The sequence below is a fragment of the Bombina bombina genome, chromosome 2 (genome assembly GCF_027579735.1).
Source record: "Bombina bombina isolate aBomBom1 chromosome 2, aBomBom1.pri, whole genome shotgun sequence".
Taxonomy (NCBI): Eukaryota; Metazoa; Chordata; class Amphibia; order Anura; family Bombinatoridae; genus Bombina; species Bombina bombina.
The window spans coordinates 118,164,708-118,182,862 of NC_069500.1; the positions used below are offsets into that span (position 1 = coordinate 118,164,708).

Sequence of the window (18,155 nt, forward strand, 5' to 3'; positions counted from 1 at the left end):
TTAGAGATTGATGCTCTGTAATCCCCTTTCTTGTTTTTTTTTTATTGTACCCCCTCTATAGTGCTGTTGAAATGTTGCATTGCAAATAATAATTATAATTACAATACTGCTAATAACAATCTGGTCTTTAAATCTCTCTCCCACAAATTAAATGAGATATATTGATGCAAAAAATGATAAAATACCAGCTATATCAAGCACCTGAGAAACCCATACAAAACATAAAACATATAATATACAAACTTAAAAAAAGTCTGAAATACCACCACCACCATCATCAAATAAAGGTTATCCCACTTAGTCCCATTTAAATATGAAATAAATGCTGCATCAGATTCCTTCTATCCTGTAGCCACTCCCTATTGTAAAAAAAAAAAAAAAAACTTTGGGTGGTTTAAAAGCAACAGCCATATGGTAAAGAAGAAACAGAGAAGGGAGGTCTTTTCTTAAGCTGGAAAGAGAATTCTTGAGGATGACTCCCAACAGACAGAAGTGAAACATAAACCTGAGAGTGCAAAAGCCCAGAGTATAACTTTTTGTGAGATTTTTAGTTACTTAAACTCATCAAGAACCAGCTACTCGTCAACCACCTCCGCACAATGAGGGTAAGAGAATCATATATGTGAATTTATTGCAGTAACTATAAATACTTAATATATTGTTGTATGATGACAGTAAAGGCAGGATTGCTATGATAACTCTCTTTATTGATTGTAAAGACTTCCAAATACAGACACAGATTATTTCTTTAATTTTATGGGTAAATAATACAATTAAATATTTTGCCAGTATATAAGATTAGTACTGTGAAATTTGGGAATTTGGCTAAATGCTCAGCCAAAAAATAACATAGCAAAAGTGTGATTTTTTTTTTTCTTGCTTAAAATTTTAATTCATTAACATGCTGAAGTAAATGAATTATAGTGATCAAGTAATAAAACATTTTTTTTAAATGTAGTTATATATTTATTAATAGAAAAATGAGTATATTACACAGGGTGATATAAATGATGTATTGAGTGAAATAATTATGTTTACTTTTCTATTATATAGTTTTGTTTGGAATTTGCTTACTTACTTTTCTTTGTTTTTGTTTTATGATATATCTATCTACATATTTAATATAATTTAAATATAATTACTATGCAAAACAGTGCAGAAAAAATAGTATTAAAATCTTTTAACCTGAAAATATATATATTTTTTATAATGTAATACAATATGCATCTAAACCACAAGTTTGTTTAAATTATTATATTATTATATAAAAAAATGTATCAAACGAAATAATGTATAGCACATTTTATTACAGCAGCAATACAGAACGTTCTCTGTATATTAATTTCCTGTCATTTTAGTTCTACTTTCACACTAAGAGAAAATTATTCTCAGCAGATAAACTTTGTATTGTAATCCCCATCCTGCCTACTGATCTGGAGTGAGAAAGAGCTAAACTATGGATAGAGATTATAATAGTTCTACATAATAGTTTCTTTATAGTAATATATTCCATATTATCAGTAAAAAATATCCCCTATCTGGGGAAAACAGGTAATTCAATTATAGGGCATTGTACTCAATTTTCTTCTGAGAACATTGCAAAATGTATTATTTTTTTTAATGAAAAATAGATGTTCCTGTGCTGTCTAAATTATATATGTTTGCCCTTTGGAGATGTAGGTGCCCCCCCCCCCTCTTTACCAATGGAGCAGTTGACTTAAAGAGCCAGTGAGCATTAACACAGCAATATTAATAGTGTACACAATTCCAAACTTTATTGATGCAAAAACAATTATATATATTTCACTGCTTCACTTTTATGTGCACATCAGAAAATATATGAGTATAATAAACCTTTAAAGCGTGTCCTTAAATGTAAAGGCATTTATACCAAATAGATTCTCATAACTGATAAACTCAATGTTGCTATGTTAGCCCTCTGATACTCTGACATTTTAATAGGCTGACAGATATTATCCATATCTTAGAAACTTTTCAAAACCTTTTTTTTTCTTCTTGAAGTTGATATGTTTGTAGTTTGGATGTCGCCTGCTTTTTTTGATTCTATAAATGATTTAATTCATTATATAACTAATAGGGAGTACCTTAATACATCAGTTTCATTATGCAGAAACTATTTTAGTAAATATTATTACTGGCAGACGAGAAACATATGAACAATAACACAAGGAAAGATTCAGGATACAGATTGTAAGACTGTGCAGGCTAAACAAAGGATATGCTATGAAGCAATATGCGATAATCTCACATCAATGATAATGAAAAGAATACTACAGAGGTAAAAAGGAAATAATAGAAGAAAAAGTTTGGCATTTTCAATATTTTCTGTTTTTCTAAATAGTAATATGAATCTATTAAGCACTGGAAAAATAAGCTATGAATACAGTATAGTATTGTCTTCATGGCAAACACACCATAGAAAAAAAAATTGCATTAGTTAGTCCCCAACACATCAGACAGACAGACACACACACATATATATATATATATACATACACACACACACACACATTATCTATCTATCTATCTATCATCTATCTATCTATCTATATACACACACACATCTATCTATCTATCTATCTATCTATATATATATATATATATATATATAGTGTAGAAGAGACAACAGATATTAGTTGTATCCAGGGTGCTTCCTAAGTAAATATTATATGCAAAGAAATCCAGAGAGCATTTGCTGATGAGATAAAAGTCCTCAGCTAATTTATTATGTTAACGTTTTCAGAGTATCACCCCCTCATCAGACATATACAAAAAATATGTCGCAATCCAATCCTGCTTCACCGGGCTCTTTCTCAAAGACATATATATGTTTATATGTATATGTTAGTCCATTTAGCATTTAGGTAACGTACCTTTAATATGGCTTTTTAATTGCATTTAAAAAAATCTGTTTACTGTCCCTCTAAAGTAATGTTCTCTTAATATACATATTCTTGGTAACGTCATTATTTTTGCCTCATTCTTATATATTCATATATTATTTTTATTCATGTATTTTTTTTATTACTTTTACACTAGTTAGGAAGAATATTTGTTCTTCATGCCCTATGAATGAACATTAATCATCCGCAGAGATGCTCATATTTAAATAAAGAACAACAGCCTATCATTACATTCTGACAGAGTAAATAAAATGCTGCCCAACCAAATTTATTATGTTATTGTATTTTTTTACTATTAGAGATGAATCTGTTCTTGTTTAATCTTGGTTAGAATTATGCAGCAAAATATAAATATATTTATGCTTCACTTTTAAATATATCAAAAGCTACATACTGTTTAGATTTGGTTACCATCTTATATTGGCCTAGATTCATAGATAATCATACGAGAGCCAAACATCCTTCACGGTAGAGCTTGTTCTATGCGCTGCCCCATAAATTATAATGAAGAGTGTTGCACCTTTTCAATGTTCGAATCTTTATGAATTCTCAAGTGGCGATGTAGCAGTTATTATTACCAGGAGCAAGTTTGATTCGCTTTAGGCCAGTGTCTACCGTATATTTTCATAATACATTTCTGAATGTCTCTTCTATTAATCAGTGCATAAAGTCATTGTAACCAATATGCAACTGCATAATATTTGCTGGAGAAAAGTTATACTAAATGGGAAAATATTGTACAATTATTTAAACTAATTATACACCACACAGAACAGGACATAGACACTTTATAGGGACATATTTATCCACAAAATTAGTTGTAATAAAATACATTTGTAATATTTTAGTATGTTGTCAGCTTTTTCTGTAATGTATCTCTTAAAATCATGGTTTTACACTGTTAACTTCAGAACAGTATCTCTAACACATCCTACACAGTGATTGCTTGATTAGTGCTCATTTATATCTGTCCCTGGTATTCCCTGGATTGCAAAACTATGCAAATTCTGCAAACAAAGATGAAATAGTTCTATATGCAGATTGTTTTTCAGTGCAATGCTACCATATTGACATGTACTATGTATTTAAAAGAAATCTGAGTTTTATGCAACTTTAACTATCAACAAGGTGATCTTAAAAATATAGCCATCAGTATGACAAGATTGTAGCCTATGGTCATTTTCCCACTATATTTTGGGTTGGAATGTTGTTGGGTAGACCACCCTTAGAGTTCTGTTGTGAACAGAGCTTTGATGCTTTAAAGCAGAGAAAGGTAATTTAGCTTGGGGCTTGTATGTGTACATATGAATAAGTTCTGTAATGACTATAAACATAGCCAGTGGCAAACTGCATGTTGGGAAAGAATCCTAGAACAACACATGAAATATAAATGTTTTTATAGGGATGTTAAATTCTTTTTTTTTTTCTTTGTTGCATGAAAAACAATGCATTTTGACTTTTTTTTGTTACATTTTTTTATTTTTATAAAATGGATGTTCTTGTTATTATAATTTCTTTTAAGTGTGTGAGGTTTCACTGTTCACCAATAAAGCAGTGGGAGTTCAACCAATGAGCAATCAAGAAAATATATTTGTTAAAATATTTAAAATAGTGCTCTTTCATACACATGCTAGAAGTGTTAAAGGGACAGTCTAGTTAAAATTAAACTTAAAAATGGATCATCTACAAAACATTTATGCAAAGAAAAATCTAGTGTTCAATGTTCCTTTAACTAAAGCTCAACATCTCCAAAATTGATCAGTCCTGAAATCCCCATATTGTGATTGTGGGAATATTTGAAAAAAAAAAAAAAAAAAAAAAAAAAAAAAAGGGATATGAAACCCAACATTTTCTATCATAATTCAGATAGAGCATGCAAGTTTAAACAACTTTCTAATTTATGTACAAGTTGCTTTATGAACAGAGATCACCCATGAAAGCAACGTTTTGGCATCACATACAGAAAAAATATTGAAGAAAGAAGCAATAATGTGATACCTAGGATACATAGACAGACACTCCCAGCACAGACAATTCCATTTTTAGATTTTATTTGCAGCACAATCATTTCTCCCTTCCTTAATAATATCAGTGAATGACCATTTCCATACTGAGAGCAGTAGAGATTTTTATTTTTTTACTACTCTGTAGTATGAAGTCATAGGACAAAGGATTCTAAAATCTGTATGGTCTCCTGTGTTCAGGAATACCAGACATATATTGACTTGCCCTTTGTTTTTGTAATTACAAGGTCTCTAATTGCACATAAATCTGATATCAGGACTGTAGAGACAGGAAAGTTTGGTTTTCTTTGGTACTACTTTAGCAGCTGAATTTTTAATAAATGTTGATGGCAAATTTTGTACATACACAATTTATCAAAATATTGCAGTTTTATTTTTGGGTCACTGTCCCTTTAAAGTTCTGAACGATCACAATCCAAGCAGTAACACCATTTCCATACTGGGAATTTTTTTTATGAGAGCACTGAAGAAAGAGGTAAAATAACCCACACGATGCAGGGACAGCACTGGCTTTGGTGAACACAAGCCCCCAACCAATGGTTTTGCACTTTATTTCAGCAACAAAGTGGTCACATCAAGTTCAACACACAAAGGGGCCGATTTATCAATGTCTGTCCGACATGATACGCTGTAGCGTATCATGTCCGACAGACATCGCTGAATGCCAACAGCATACGCTTGTGCAATGCTGCCCCCTGAAGATTCGCGCTAGCAGGGGGTGTCAATCAACCCAATCGTATAGGATCTGGCAGATTGCAGACCGCAGCCTCAGAGGCAGCGGACCAGTTAAGGAGCAGCGATCTTAAGACCGCTGCTTTATAATTGCTGTTTCCAGCGAGCCTGAAGGCTCGAGCGGAAACAGGGGCAACAGGGGCCATTCGGCCCTTGATAAATCGGCCCCAAAGGGTGTTGATAAAAACAGGCCTTTTTCATATGTTTGCCAGTATTGCGAGACGATTCTCGTATGTTGCTCATGTGCAATACACTCTGAAATAGTCACAGACACCATTTAAGATTTATATATGAATATATGGTCTAGAGCAGTGTTTCCCAAACCCAGTCCTCAGGACCCTTACTCAGGCCAGATATTCGTTATATCTTAACTAGAGCACAGGTGAAATAATCAGCTGATGGGTGAGAGCAGGTTAGTAACCATGGTTACTGATCAGCTGATTGTTTCACCTGTGCCTTAGTTAAGATATAATGAATATCTGGCCTGAGTAAGGGTCCTGAGGACTGGGTTTGGGAAACACTGGTCTAGAGTCATCAAACCTATATTCAGCACTATTGTATAGTCTCTCAGTAGTGGGCAGGACAGACATTAACATATATATTTGTGATTAATAAAAATATACGTGATATCTATTACAGCTGACAAGATCTGCAGGAAACACAAGAACATAGAAATCACGAACTACAACATCTAGATATGATGTTTCGCAATCATGGTTTTAAAATTTGTTTTTACAAATATTAAAAGTTACAGCAATTTTATCTTCTTAAACAGAATTTCTCTCTGCAACTACGAAATCATGATCTGGATTTGACAGTTTTGCCGATCTGTCCTGCTTATTGGAAAACAAGATCATTGGCACAGGTTTTTACATTAAACAAATGTGCCAAAAATTATGCTTTCCAGATTTACAGTTTCTGCAATATCTTAAACCTTGTCACTTTTTCATGATTTACAGTGTGAGAACTATTAAAATCTCATTTTAGGGGGCGGAGCCTGACTGCAGACGGAGATGGTAACATAATTGTACTGCTCCGTGCAGGGACACACACAAAGGGGTTTTAAACCTGCAAAGGATTACCGAGCAGACACAAGCCGGTCTCTGAATACACTCTGGACAACCAAGGGGCAAAAATGAGGCATCTGGCGACCGGAATTGTAAAAGAACATGGGTAATAGTGAGGAGGCCATTTCGGGAGCGAATAGAGGAAGCGCCATCTTGGCAGCCCACGTGGAGTAGCTCTACAGCAGAGACTGCAACAAATCAGCGCAAACACATCGCAAGCTCCACTGAGGTATAGTGAAAGCTATATGTGGCAGAGTTGTTTGAAAGCTCCCGGAGAGGAAAATGAGACCTCCCAACCCAGCCATAATGCACCAGTTACGCTAATACACAGCCCTGGCTTTTATTGCCTCACATAATAAGGTCCATAGAATATATGTTGTTTCAACCGAAGAAGGGTCCTAATTTTTGCTGATTTGACACTGAGCCTGCTGGTAGGCAGTTAAATAAACCAGGCAGGAGGTGGCCCAGTCTGTGTTTGAGTTAAAATAGCACACATTTGTTAAGATAGAGGCTCTGAGCAAACCTTAAAAACGGAGAGCTGTTCTTTATAAATTTATTTAAAGGTGCAAATATACCTATAATATTAAAAGACTATTACTCAGCACTTTATTATCTGCAACTTTTGGGGAGTGCTGCTAGGTGAAACTAAATAATCCTACAATAACCCTCACTGTCGCAGCAATATATTGTAGCAGAGATAATGGCAGCCAGAAGGATGAACAAACCCCCTGCAGCAGGAAAATCAGCAGCAGACAGTTTATTTTTCAAATCATCCAAAGGGGAGAAAATAGCAGAACCCCAAGAAGCAGAACAAGAAGGGGAACTGGATGCAGATTCGGAACACAGGCCTGCGCTGAGGATCTAATACCGGTCACGAGAGCTGATATAAAGGCTCTAGTTTCAAAGAAGGCTATAGATAAGAGCTTTGAGAAAACGTGGAACAAAATGGATTCCTTTCAAACCACCATCACCAACAGTCTAGCAGAGATAAAGCATGATATACTTGATTTGGGTACGAGAGTATCTGCTTTAGAAGACAACAAGAATAATGTGTAGGAAGCGGTGTCTACCTTAACACAGCGATCCCAAGATCATCAACAAGAACTAGACAATCTCCAAGACAAACTGGAGGATCTAGAGAACCGCACATGCCGAAGCAACTTAAGAATCAAGGGAGTTCCGGAAAATATAACGCAATCTGACTTGCAGAACTACCTAAAGCAACTATTTCAGGCAATTACAGGTTGCACAGAAGAAGATAACTTTCAAATAGAGAGGGCACACCGGGCCCTTAAAGCAAAACCGAAGGTGGACTACCCTCCCCGAGATGTGATAGTTAAATTACTTCGATTCCCAGAAAAAGAAGCAATTCTTCAAGCTGCAAGAAAAAGTCCAACTTTCAAATACCAAGGTGTAGTGGTTCAATTCTATCAAGATTTATGCGTGCAAACTTTACAAAGGAGAAGTTCACTCAGACCACTCACCTTATTGCTCCGAAAAAATCAAATAAATTATCGTTGGGGATTCCCCTTCGCCTTACATATTCTTCATGAAGGTAAAACTCTGACGATAAAGAAAGGCAAGATATTCCGGAAATCTGTACATATCTTGGATTAGACACACCAGATCTACCAACAGGTCACAGCGATCCCGAAGTTGAACGACATCCCCAAAGAGAGGACAATAATAAAAGAGCCAAATGGATCAAAGTATCCAAGAAAAAACCAAAATGACTTTGTGAAGCAAAGAGGACTGCTAAATCGCCTATTGACACACCATTAGGCCTTTTGGAGTGACAAGTAACAGATGAGTATACAAAGTTGTATATTAAGACTCTAATCTCTACAAATTTCTCCTATACAGGGACTATGGCATCATTGTCAAGTAGAGAAAGCCCACATTAGGTTAGCCTTATAATACATTAAAGGCTCTTTTCTCCATAAAGCAGAGACAAATGTTGTTAGGTAATTAAATGTATATTCCTAAGAAACAGAGATATTGTTGTAGGACTCTGAAAATCTAATAAGAGAGACTATTTAACTTAGGATGCTACAATAATGAACACTAAGAGATGTTTTCAGGGATTACACCATGACTGAATTAGGATAAGATAACCTTTTGTTACTATAGCTTTAGTTACATCATTTTAATACCCTGCACATATTATTATTTTTTTTCATTGTAGGGTATATATGGAAATTATAAGTTGTACTTGAGCAATAAGCGATATGCGATATGTTCAAAATGTTCAACATTTTTATGTGTTGCTCTTTCTGTGTGGTCAACTGGTTACTGATATTCATGTGAAACTTTGTCAGTCCAAGACAATGAGATATACAATAATGCTTTAAAGATTAGGACTTTATACAATTATATACAATGACATCCACATTCACAATTCTCTCGCATAATGTGAGAGGCCTTACTACAAATGTCAAACGCAAAACAGCCCTTACATTGATTCCAAAATTCTGGCATAAGCATTTCCCTATACACTACCATTCCACCACAGATCAAAAAAAGAGAGGTGTTTTTTATTCTTATTCATTCTTCCCTATGTTTTACAAAAGAAGAAGTTATAATTGACCTGGAAGGTAGATTCCTTATAGTTAGGGGGAGGATACATAAAACAAGGGTTACACTCTGTAATGTCTATGCCACGAATGAGCAACAACACTCGTTTTTTAAGCAGATCTCACATCACCTTACTCAATGGTCTCAATCTAGGACAATTCTAGTGGGAGACTTCAATATTTCACTGTCATCACATATAAGAAACGTAGAGAATAAAATTACAAAGAAACAACATAGACAAAATTCAATAGCCAAATCAGTAAGGGAATCATTAGAATTACATAACTTGGTAGATACCTGGGAGACACTATACGGTCAAACAACAGATCATACTTTTTATTCACATGCACACAAAATGTATACCAGATTGGATTATGTAACAATAAGTCAGGTTTTGATCCCTAATATTATAAGCGCGTATATACATCCCTGTGTGTGGTCTGACCATTCTATGGTTCAGGTAGATCTAAGAGGTATAATTAATACTCAAAGACAGAGATCATGGACATACGACCCAATTATACTTAATAATGAACATACATACAGTCAGACACTTCAATCTATGGGGGAATACTGGCAAATTAACGAACATTCTACTAATAATCCGCTATCTTCCTGGGCTGCACATAAACCTCATATAAGAGGGATTCTTATACAAGAAAAATCAAAGCTCACTAGACTTTCTAACAAAACTATAGATCAGTTACAAGCGGAAATACACATATTGGAAGCACAACATAAACAAACTCTTTCTACAACCACTTTCAAACAGCTTCAGACTAAACGAAAACTCCTTGCGAAGGTCTTAAACGACTCATTTGGCTAACAAATTAAGGGAGAGAAATGTACTCTATCCTGTTCATACAGAACCAAGAGGGGTTACGGACATCAAATCCACAAGAGATTGCAGACACTTTTGCAACTTTTTACGAAACATTGTACGATGGTCGGAAAGTTCTAAAATCAGCTCAGACACATGATTTGATGACAATATTTTTACAACAAGCTAAAATAAGGGTTATTAGTGCCACAGATAGGGAAAAGTTGAATGAAAAGATATCTACTCAGGAAATCATCAATGTGATAAAAGAACTCAAGATAGGTAAGGCAGCAGGCCAAGATGGCCTACCCAGTGAATACTACAAATTATTTAGGATGGCACTAATTCCGCATTTTAAGAAGTTCTGTAATGACATCATGAAAGGGTTTGAGATCCCAGTAGATATACTTAGGGCCAATATTGTAGTTATCCCCAAGCCAGGGAAAGATCCCACACTGTGCAAGAATTATATACTGATTTCCTTGATTAATCAAGATATAAAAATCCTTAGGAAAATATTGGCCAATAGACTCAAGTTGATACTTCCAGACATTATACACCCTGATCAGGTGGGGTTCATTCAAGGAAGAGAAGCCCCAGATAACATACGAAGAACAATAGATCTGACAGAGTACTTGAGGGAAACAGGAATGCCTTCTCTGCTCCTATCATTGGATGCAGAGAAGGCGTTCAATAAAATAGATTGGACATACATGTTTGAGGTCTTGTCGCAATATGGTTTTGAGGGAGATTTCATGCAGGCAGTCAAGGGAATTTACTCTGCACCTTCAGCAACAATAAGTGCAGCTGGTTATCAATCCAGATCCATAAGTATTTTGAACGGCACTCGGCAGGGATGTCCCTTATCCCCACTTCTGTTTGCACTATGTATCGAACCGTCAGAGAACATTAGAGGAGTTAAAATTGGGGGGTCCGAATACAAGCTTTCGCTATTTGCGGATGATATTTTACTAACACTAACTAAACCTTTAGATTCCTTAACGCATCTATATCAGATCCTGCAGGAGTTCTCTGGGATATGGGGGTATAAGGTTAATTTAGATAAGTGTGAAGCCTTACCGCTGTCAATCCCCTCCCATACAAAAAAACTAATAGAGATTAATTTTGATATCACTTGGGCCAAGCAATCCCTCCCTTATCTGGGAACTAAGATATCAGATTCAAATGACAAATTATATAAATTAAATAACATCCCATTATATAAAAATATCAGACAAGATATACAAAAGTGGAGGAAGGGCAACTGCTCGTGGTATGACCATCTGTCAACTATTAAAATGAACATATACTATACTATACCTATTCAGAGCCTTGCCAATTAAAGTACCCCCCCCCCCTAGATCTGTAGAAACTACAATCCGACCTCCACTCCTTTTTGAGAGGAGATAGAGGTGCGAGAATAGTCTTGCATGTTCTGGCCCAACATAGACAGCTGGGGGGAGTAGGATTACCAAATTTAGCAGAGTATTAGCAAGCTTCAAGGATGGCTCAAGCCTCTCTTCTAAGCAAACAGTCACATAATGTGGTTTGGACAGAAATAGAGAAAGAGCTATATGGCCAAGAAAACTCAGATAGTATTTTATGGGACTCAGGAAAGGGACTTAGACATGACTACCATTCTGGACACAATGTCTTTATGGAAATCAGCTACTAAGGTCCAGGAGCTCATGCCTACAAACACATGGGTTAGACCCCTGATCCCTTTAACAAAAGAGATACAGAGACACATAGGTAAATGGACAAAAAAGGGGCTATATAGAGTGGCGGACTTTATGATAAATGGACGCATAGTCAAGTTTAATCATCTACAAGACATCCTACAACCAAATAAATTGCATTGGTACATATATTTACAAATTTCCTCAGCCCTAAGTAATTACATTAAACATTATAAACAACAACCAGGAACAAATCTTGAAAAGATATGCAAGTCAATAGATAGGGAAAAACATACGATCTGCAAACTCTAAATCGACATACAAGATGGCAAACATAAAGTCAAATCCAGCATAGTCTTAAAATGGGAGGAAGATCTGGGATTTACACTCACGAAAGAGGAGTGGTATCAAATTATTCATGAATCCTGTAGAGACTTGATAAGTGCTGATCTTAGGGAAAATGCCATTAAAACGCTATTCAGATGGTATCTGACCCGTTACATACATTCCATTTCTCAAACAACAAAACCATGTCATGCTATAGAGGCTGCGGGGAGAGGGGTTCATTCAGGCATATGTGGTGGAATTGCGTGATAATAAGGGATACGTGGAACAAGTTAAATGATTTATTAAGCCACCTACTTGAAGAAAATATAACCTTGACCATGTCCCAGGCGCTTCTGAATCGCAAAATTTATATCACCAATTAATACATTTATTAAAATTTTATGCACAACAACCAGGGTTTGTATAGCTAGGTATTGAAAGGAGGGCACTCCTGCATGGAAGGAGGTAATGGATAAGATTCAAGATGTCTATACTTTATCAGAAGGAGCCTCACGGATTCAGGGCACCGTAGATCAGTTCCAGAAAATCTGGTATTATTGGAATCTAAATAGTGTCTCAAGAAATAGGTGATGTACGAATTAGATAGGCAAAAAAAACCTGATAGGATAGATGGACGGACGCATGCTATTAATTATGTTACTTGCTCAGGGACCTAACAGAAGCTGCACACAAGATACTGTAAAATGAAAAATTACCATAAAGACTAGTTTTATTAGTTTTAATAGTTTATGAAGTTTATTTGTTAAATTGTTAGAATTTTAAAAATATTCCGAAGGCATGATCCAGACTATACAATACTAGCAAAATCTCAGTTATATTGTATATTGCATTCGAAATATAGGGGTGTTAAAGGCATTTACATATGTTTATTCCAATTACTAAGAGATCCTCTGATGGACAAATTATAATGAACCGAAACAGATATGGTCCGAAGGGGAAATTGAATACTGTTTAAACATAAATAACTACTGTAATGTCTCACTGTGTTTTTGCAATGTAATATATATAAGATGTTGAGGACAATACTGTGATTGTACCTGATTGTAAATTATATTTGCCTTATGGATCGAAATAAAATTTCTTTTAACATAAAATCTCATTTTAGAAGATGAGATAAATTGTAGACACTTTCTTCTTTGGAAACAGGCTAGCAAGTTATTGAGCTGGTTGTTCGTTCCTGAGAATGCGCTTCTCTCTGTGTGTAGTTTGTATCTAAGCCTCTGCAGACTGCTCCCTTATTTCAGTTCTTTTGACAGAAATGAATTTTAGCCAATCAGTGCTGACTCCTAGGTAACGCCACAGGAGTGAGCACAATGTTATGTAATATGGCACACATGAGCTAGCACTGTCTAACTGTAAAAAAAACTGTCAAAATGCACTGAGATTAGAGGCAGCCTTCAAGGTCTTAGAAATTAGCATATGAGCCTACCTAAGTGTAGCTTTCAACAATGATTACCAAGAGAAAAAAGCAAATTTGGTGATAAAAGTAAATTTGAACATTGTTTAAAATTGCATGCCCTATCTGAATCATGAAAGTCTAATTTTAACTAGACTGTCCCTTTAACATTCTATCTTTACTGTGTTTGAATTAGAAAGATTGGGATCACTTTGTTATAAAAAAACATATATATATATATATATATATATATATATATATAAATGTCAAAAAAGAGAGAACAGCACTCCTGAGATAGAACAAAAGCTAGAATAACTTCCATGCCTGTTCATTTATATTGCAACTCAGGGTGCGCGTTCTTTTAACACACTATGCCCCTTCACAGAGAAAAAATATCCTGTAGCATATCAGTCTGATCCTGCCCAATGACAGTCCAGCACCGAAATACCAGGCAATTCTTCTCTGAGCAAGGGAAGCAACAACCCCAGACGATCGTTTCAGCCTTCTGTAGGCCTCGTCAGTGAGGTGCAGTTGTATCTCTCTAAGGGCATGTGTGCACGGGCTCCACGTCTGGCTTACCCATTACTCTTAGGGTGACCCAAGAGTAATTTACATAAATGTCAAAAAAGAGAAAGAGAACAGCACTCCTGAGATAGAACAAAAGCTAGAATAACTTCCATGCCTGTTCATTTATATTGCAACTCAGGGTGCGCGTTCTTTTAGCACACTATGCCCCTTCACTCTTTGTATGCAAATTAATATGACCCTGGGGAAGTCTCCCTATGGGTGATGGGGGAAACCAGACGTGGACTCCTTGCCCAGTGTGCTTAGAGAAATGTGGCTGCATCTCGCTGACGAGGCTGAAACGATTGTCTGGGGTTGTAATGTTCCTTGTTCAGAGGAGAATTGCCTGGTATTTCGAGGCTGGACTGACCTTACTTGGCAGGATCAGACTGATATGCTTCAGGATAGTTTTCCTTTGTGAAAAGCACACAGGTCTAAAAGAGGCTGCTTCCGGGTGGTATATCGCCATAGAACTAGCTAATGAGCTGTTGTTCGTTCCTGGTAGAGTGCTTCTCTCTTTGTATATATATATATACAATTTAAAAAACTTTCCAATGAACTTCTACTATCTAATTTTCCTCAATCTCTTAGTATCCATTGCGTACATAGGCAGGCTCAGGAACAACTGGGAGCTAGCTGATGATTGGTGTGATACGCACATATGCCTTTTGTCATTGCCTCACCTGTTGTGTTCAGTTAGTTCCCAGTAGTGCATTATTGTTCCTTTAATAAAGTACAAAAAGTACTTTAATAAAGTATACAGAATAAAGTAAATTTGATAATAGAAGTAAATTGGAAAATTGTTTAAAATAGTATGTTGTGTTTGAATCATTAAAGAAAAATGTTTGGTGTCATAACCCTTTAAAACGTAACACTATGTTACATTTTGATTATGTTACACTTGGACACTAGTTATTGCCAGTTTTTAGTGTATAAAGTAAACAAAGGGACCATAAATAACTTTATTTAAATAAAATTTAACTTACTACCTTTAATTGATCCTCCTCAGGTCTATAGCTATTGTTTTTTTAAACACCTTGCATACCCAGCCTGCTGACGTTGATGCTGATTCAGCTAAAGCTTTATATTGCAAAGAAAGACTAAGAATTGCAGCTCCACACTAAAATAAACTGGTTAACAACGGATGTCTTACTTTATTTTGGTTGGAAGTTTTGACCCATTTTACCTTTAGAGAGGCAGCTTCAGAAGAGTGGTGTAGCGTGCTTGGCTTATTGTCAATGGGGCAGTGGTATGCCTGCTGATTGGTTGTACTACTCTCTGACATGAATGTGAACAAATAGCTTCAGCTGGTGGGTGACTAGCAGAGAGAATACATTATGTAGAAAAAGCAGGACCAGCACTCACTGACCAAATGTCTTGTATCATCAGAATTGAAAGATAATGGTGCACACCTGAAGGACCTCCCTTTCCAGGGTCCTGAAATATATGACATAAAACAACACTCAGGTGGCACTCAAAAGTATGGCAACAGTGCCTTTATTAAACTGAGCAACGTTTCGGGGCTCCTGCCCCTTTATCAAGCTATCACACAATGAAGAAAATCACACATTTATGTACATAGGGGACCAATCACAAAGTAATGGGGAGGGGTCAAACACATAACAAGGTCACACCTGACCTAATAGACATATTAGCCATTTTTTACACAGATATCTTTTTAACCCCTAATACTCCTAATGTGAAATGGTCACAGATTAAAAACAGATGCAGCAAGTTGCTATATATACTATGCTATATGATTACATTTTTAACTACATTTTATTTATATCAAACTAATTAAATAACTAGAGCCAAATACAGTTATATAGTCAACTGCAGCCTCAAATAAAAGGAAGTAAATCAAATTCCCTATTGAGCCCCTTAGGGTGCATGGTATCCAACTTCCAGATCCATCTGGCCTCCCTATAGAGGAGATCTTTGAATCTATCACCCCCTCTAATATGTACAGGGGCTTGGTCTATTACCATAAATCTAAGCTGGTTAATCTGATGGCCTTTCTCAATGAAATGTGCTGGCACTGGGAGGTTAGCAGTTTTCTCACTTCTAATGGTGGATTTATGTTGGCATATGCGGTCCTTGACCCTTTGGGTCGTCTCGCCAACATATAACAGCCCACATGGGCCCTTTAACGCATACACCACATGTGTAGAATTACATGTGTAATAACCTTTAATCAAAATTTTTTCCCCAGTGTATGGATGAGAAATGCTACCCCCTTTGATGACATTACTGCACTGGCCACATCCCAAACAGGGGAATGTACCATCCTTAGGTTTCCCAAGAAACCTCTGACCCCCTCTTTTCACAGGTTCTGAACGGATATGGCCCTAACCAGCCTTTTGCCTATGGTTTTGCCCCTACGGTATGCTGCTCTCGGGATAGTCTGAAACTCTTCTATCTCTGGACAAGCTTCCTTTAATAAAGGCCAATTCTATTGGGCCCATACTCAGAAGCAGCTGGCTTTGCTCTCACAGGGTTAGATACCTGTTAGATTCCCTGTGGAAAAGGAATGGTGTGTGGGTTAAGCAGGAGTAAGAAGGCTGTATACACTCTGACCACGGGTAATGGTGACCTCTCTAACCTACCTCTGGTAGTGATGATGTCTAACCCCTGGTGATAATACTAGCATGTCTTCAGTTTTATACAATGAGCAGTGCTAATACCAGGGTAACGAACAGTGGCAGCCTCAGACTGCCAGCTAATGTGCTTGCCAACCCCAGGACCCCATACAATGAATTACAGATACCGATATATGATGTAGTGTGTGTGTCTATGTGTATCCATAACTGTGTGTGTGTATCTGTATGTATAAGTTTATGCTATGTAGTGTTTGTGTGTCTGCATGTATAAATGTAAGCTATAGTGTGTGTATGTGTATCTGCATGTATAAGTGTGTATCTGCATTTATAAGTGTATGCTATGTAGTGTGTGTGTGTCTGCATGTATAAGTGTATACTGTGTAGTGTCTGTGTATCTGCATGTATAAGTGTATGCTGCATGTATAAGTGTATGCTATGTAATGTGTGTGTGTATCTGCATGTATAAGTGTATACTATGTAGTGTCTGTGTATCTGTCTGTATAATTGTATGCTATGTAGTGTGTGTGTATCTGCATGTGTAAGTGTATGCTATGTAGTGTGTGTGTATCTGCATGTGTAAGTGTATGCTATGTAGTGTGTGTGTATCTGCATGTATAAGTGTATGCTATGTAGTGTGTGTGTATCTGCATGTATAAGTGTATGCTATGTTGCGTGTGTGTATCTGCATGTGTAAGTGTATGCTATGTAGTGTGTGTGTGTATCTGCATGTATAAGTGTATGCTATGATGTGTGTGTATCTGCATGTGTAAGTGTATGCTATGTAGTGTTTGTGTATCTGCATGTGTAAGTGTATGCTATGTAGTGTTTGTGTATCTGCATGTATAAGTGTATGCTATGTAGTGTGTGTGTATCTGCATGTATAAGTGTATGCTATGTAGTGTGTGTGTATCTGCATGTGTAAGTGTATGGTATGTAGTGTGTGTGTATCTGCATGTATACGTGTATGCTATGTAGTGTGTGTGTATCTGCATGTGTATGCTATGTAGTGTGTGTGTATCTGCATGTATAAGTGTATGCGATGTAGTGTGTGTGTGTATCTGCATGTATAAGTGTATGCTATGTAGTGTGTGTGTATCTGCATGTATAAGTGTATGCTATGTAGTGTGTGTGTATCTGCATGTATAAGTGTATGCTATGTAGTGTGTGTGTGTATCTGCATGTATAAGTGTATGCTATGTAGTGTGTGTGTATCTGCATGTGTAAGTGTATGCTATGTAGTGTGTGTGTATCTGCATGTATAAGTGTATGATATGTAGTGTGTGTGTATCTGCATGTGTAAGTGTATGCTATGTAGTGTGTGTGTATCTGCATGTATAAGTGTATGCTATGTAGTGTGTGTGTATCTGCATGTATAAGTGTATGCTATGTAGTGTGTGTGTATCTGCATGTATAAGTGTATGCTATGT

The 18,155-nt window shown here is 36.2% G+C and overlaps 1 protein-coding gene across 1 annotated transcript in view; it reads left to right on the forward strand.

The window, feature by feature from the left end:
• Positions 1-444: 444 nt before the first annotated feature.
• The window catches only part of C7 (complement C7), a 153,404-nt gene continuing 135,693 nt past the window's right edge, over positions 445-18,155 (forward strand). Inside the window, exon 1 of the mRNA XM_053700428.1 lies at positions 445-605. Within this exon, the coding sequence (XP_053556403.1) occupies positions 600-605 (6 nt within the window). The 5' untranslated portion in view covers positions 445-599. The remainder of the gene's footprint in view (positions 606-18,155) is intronic.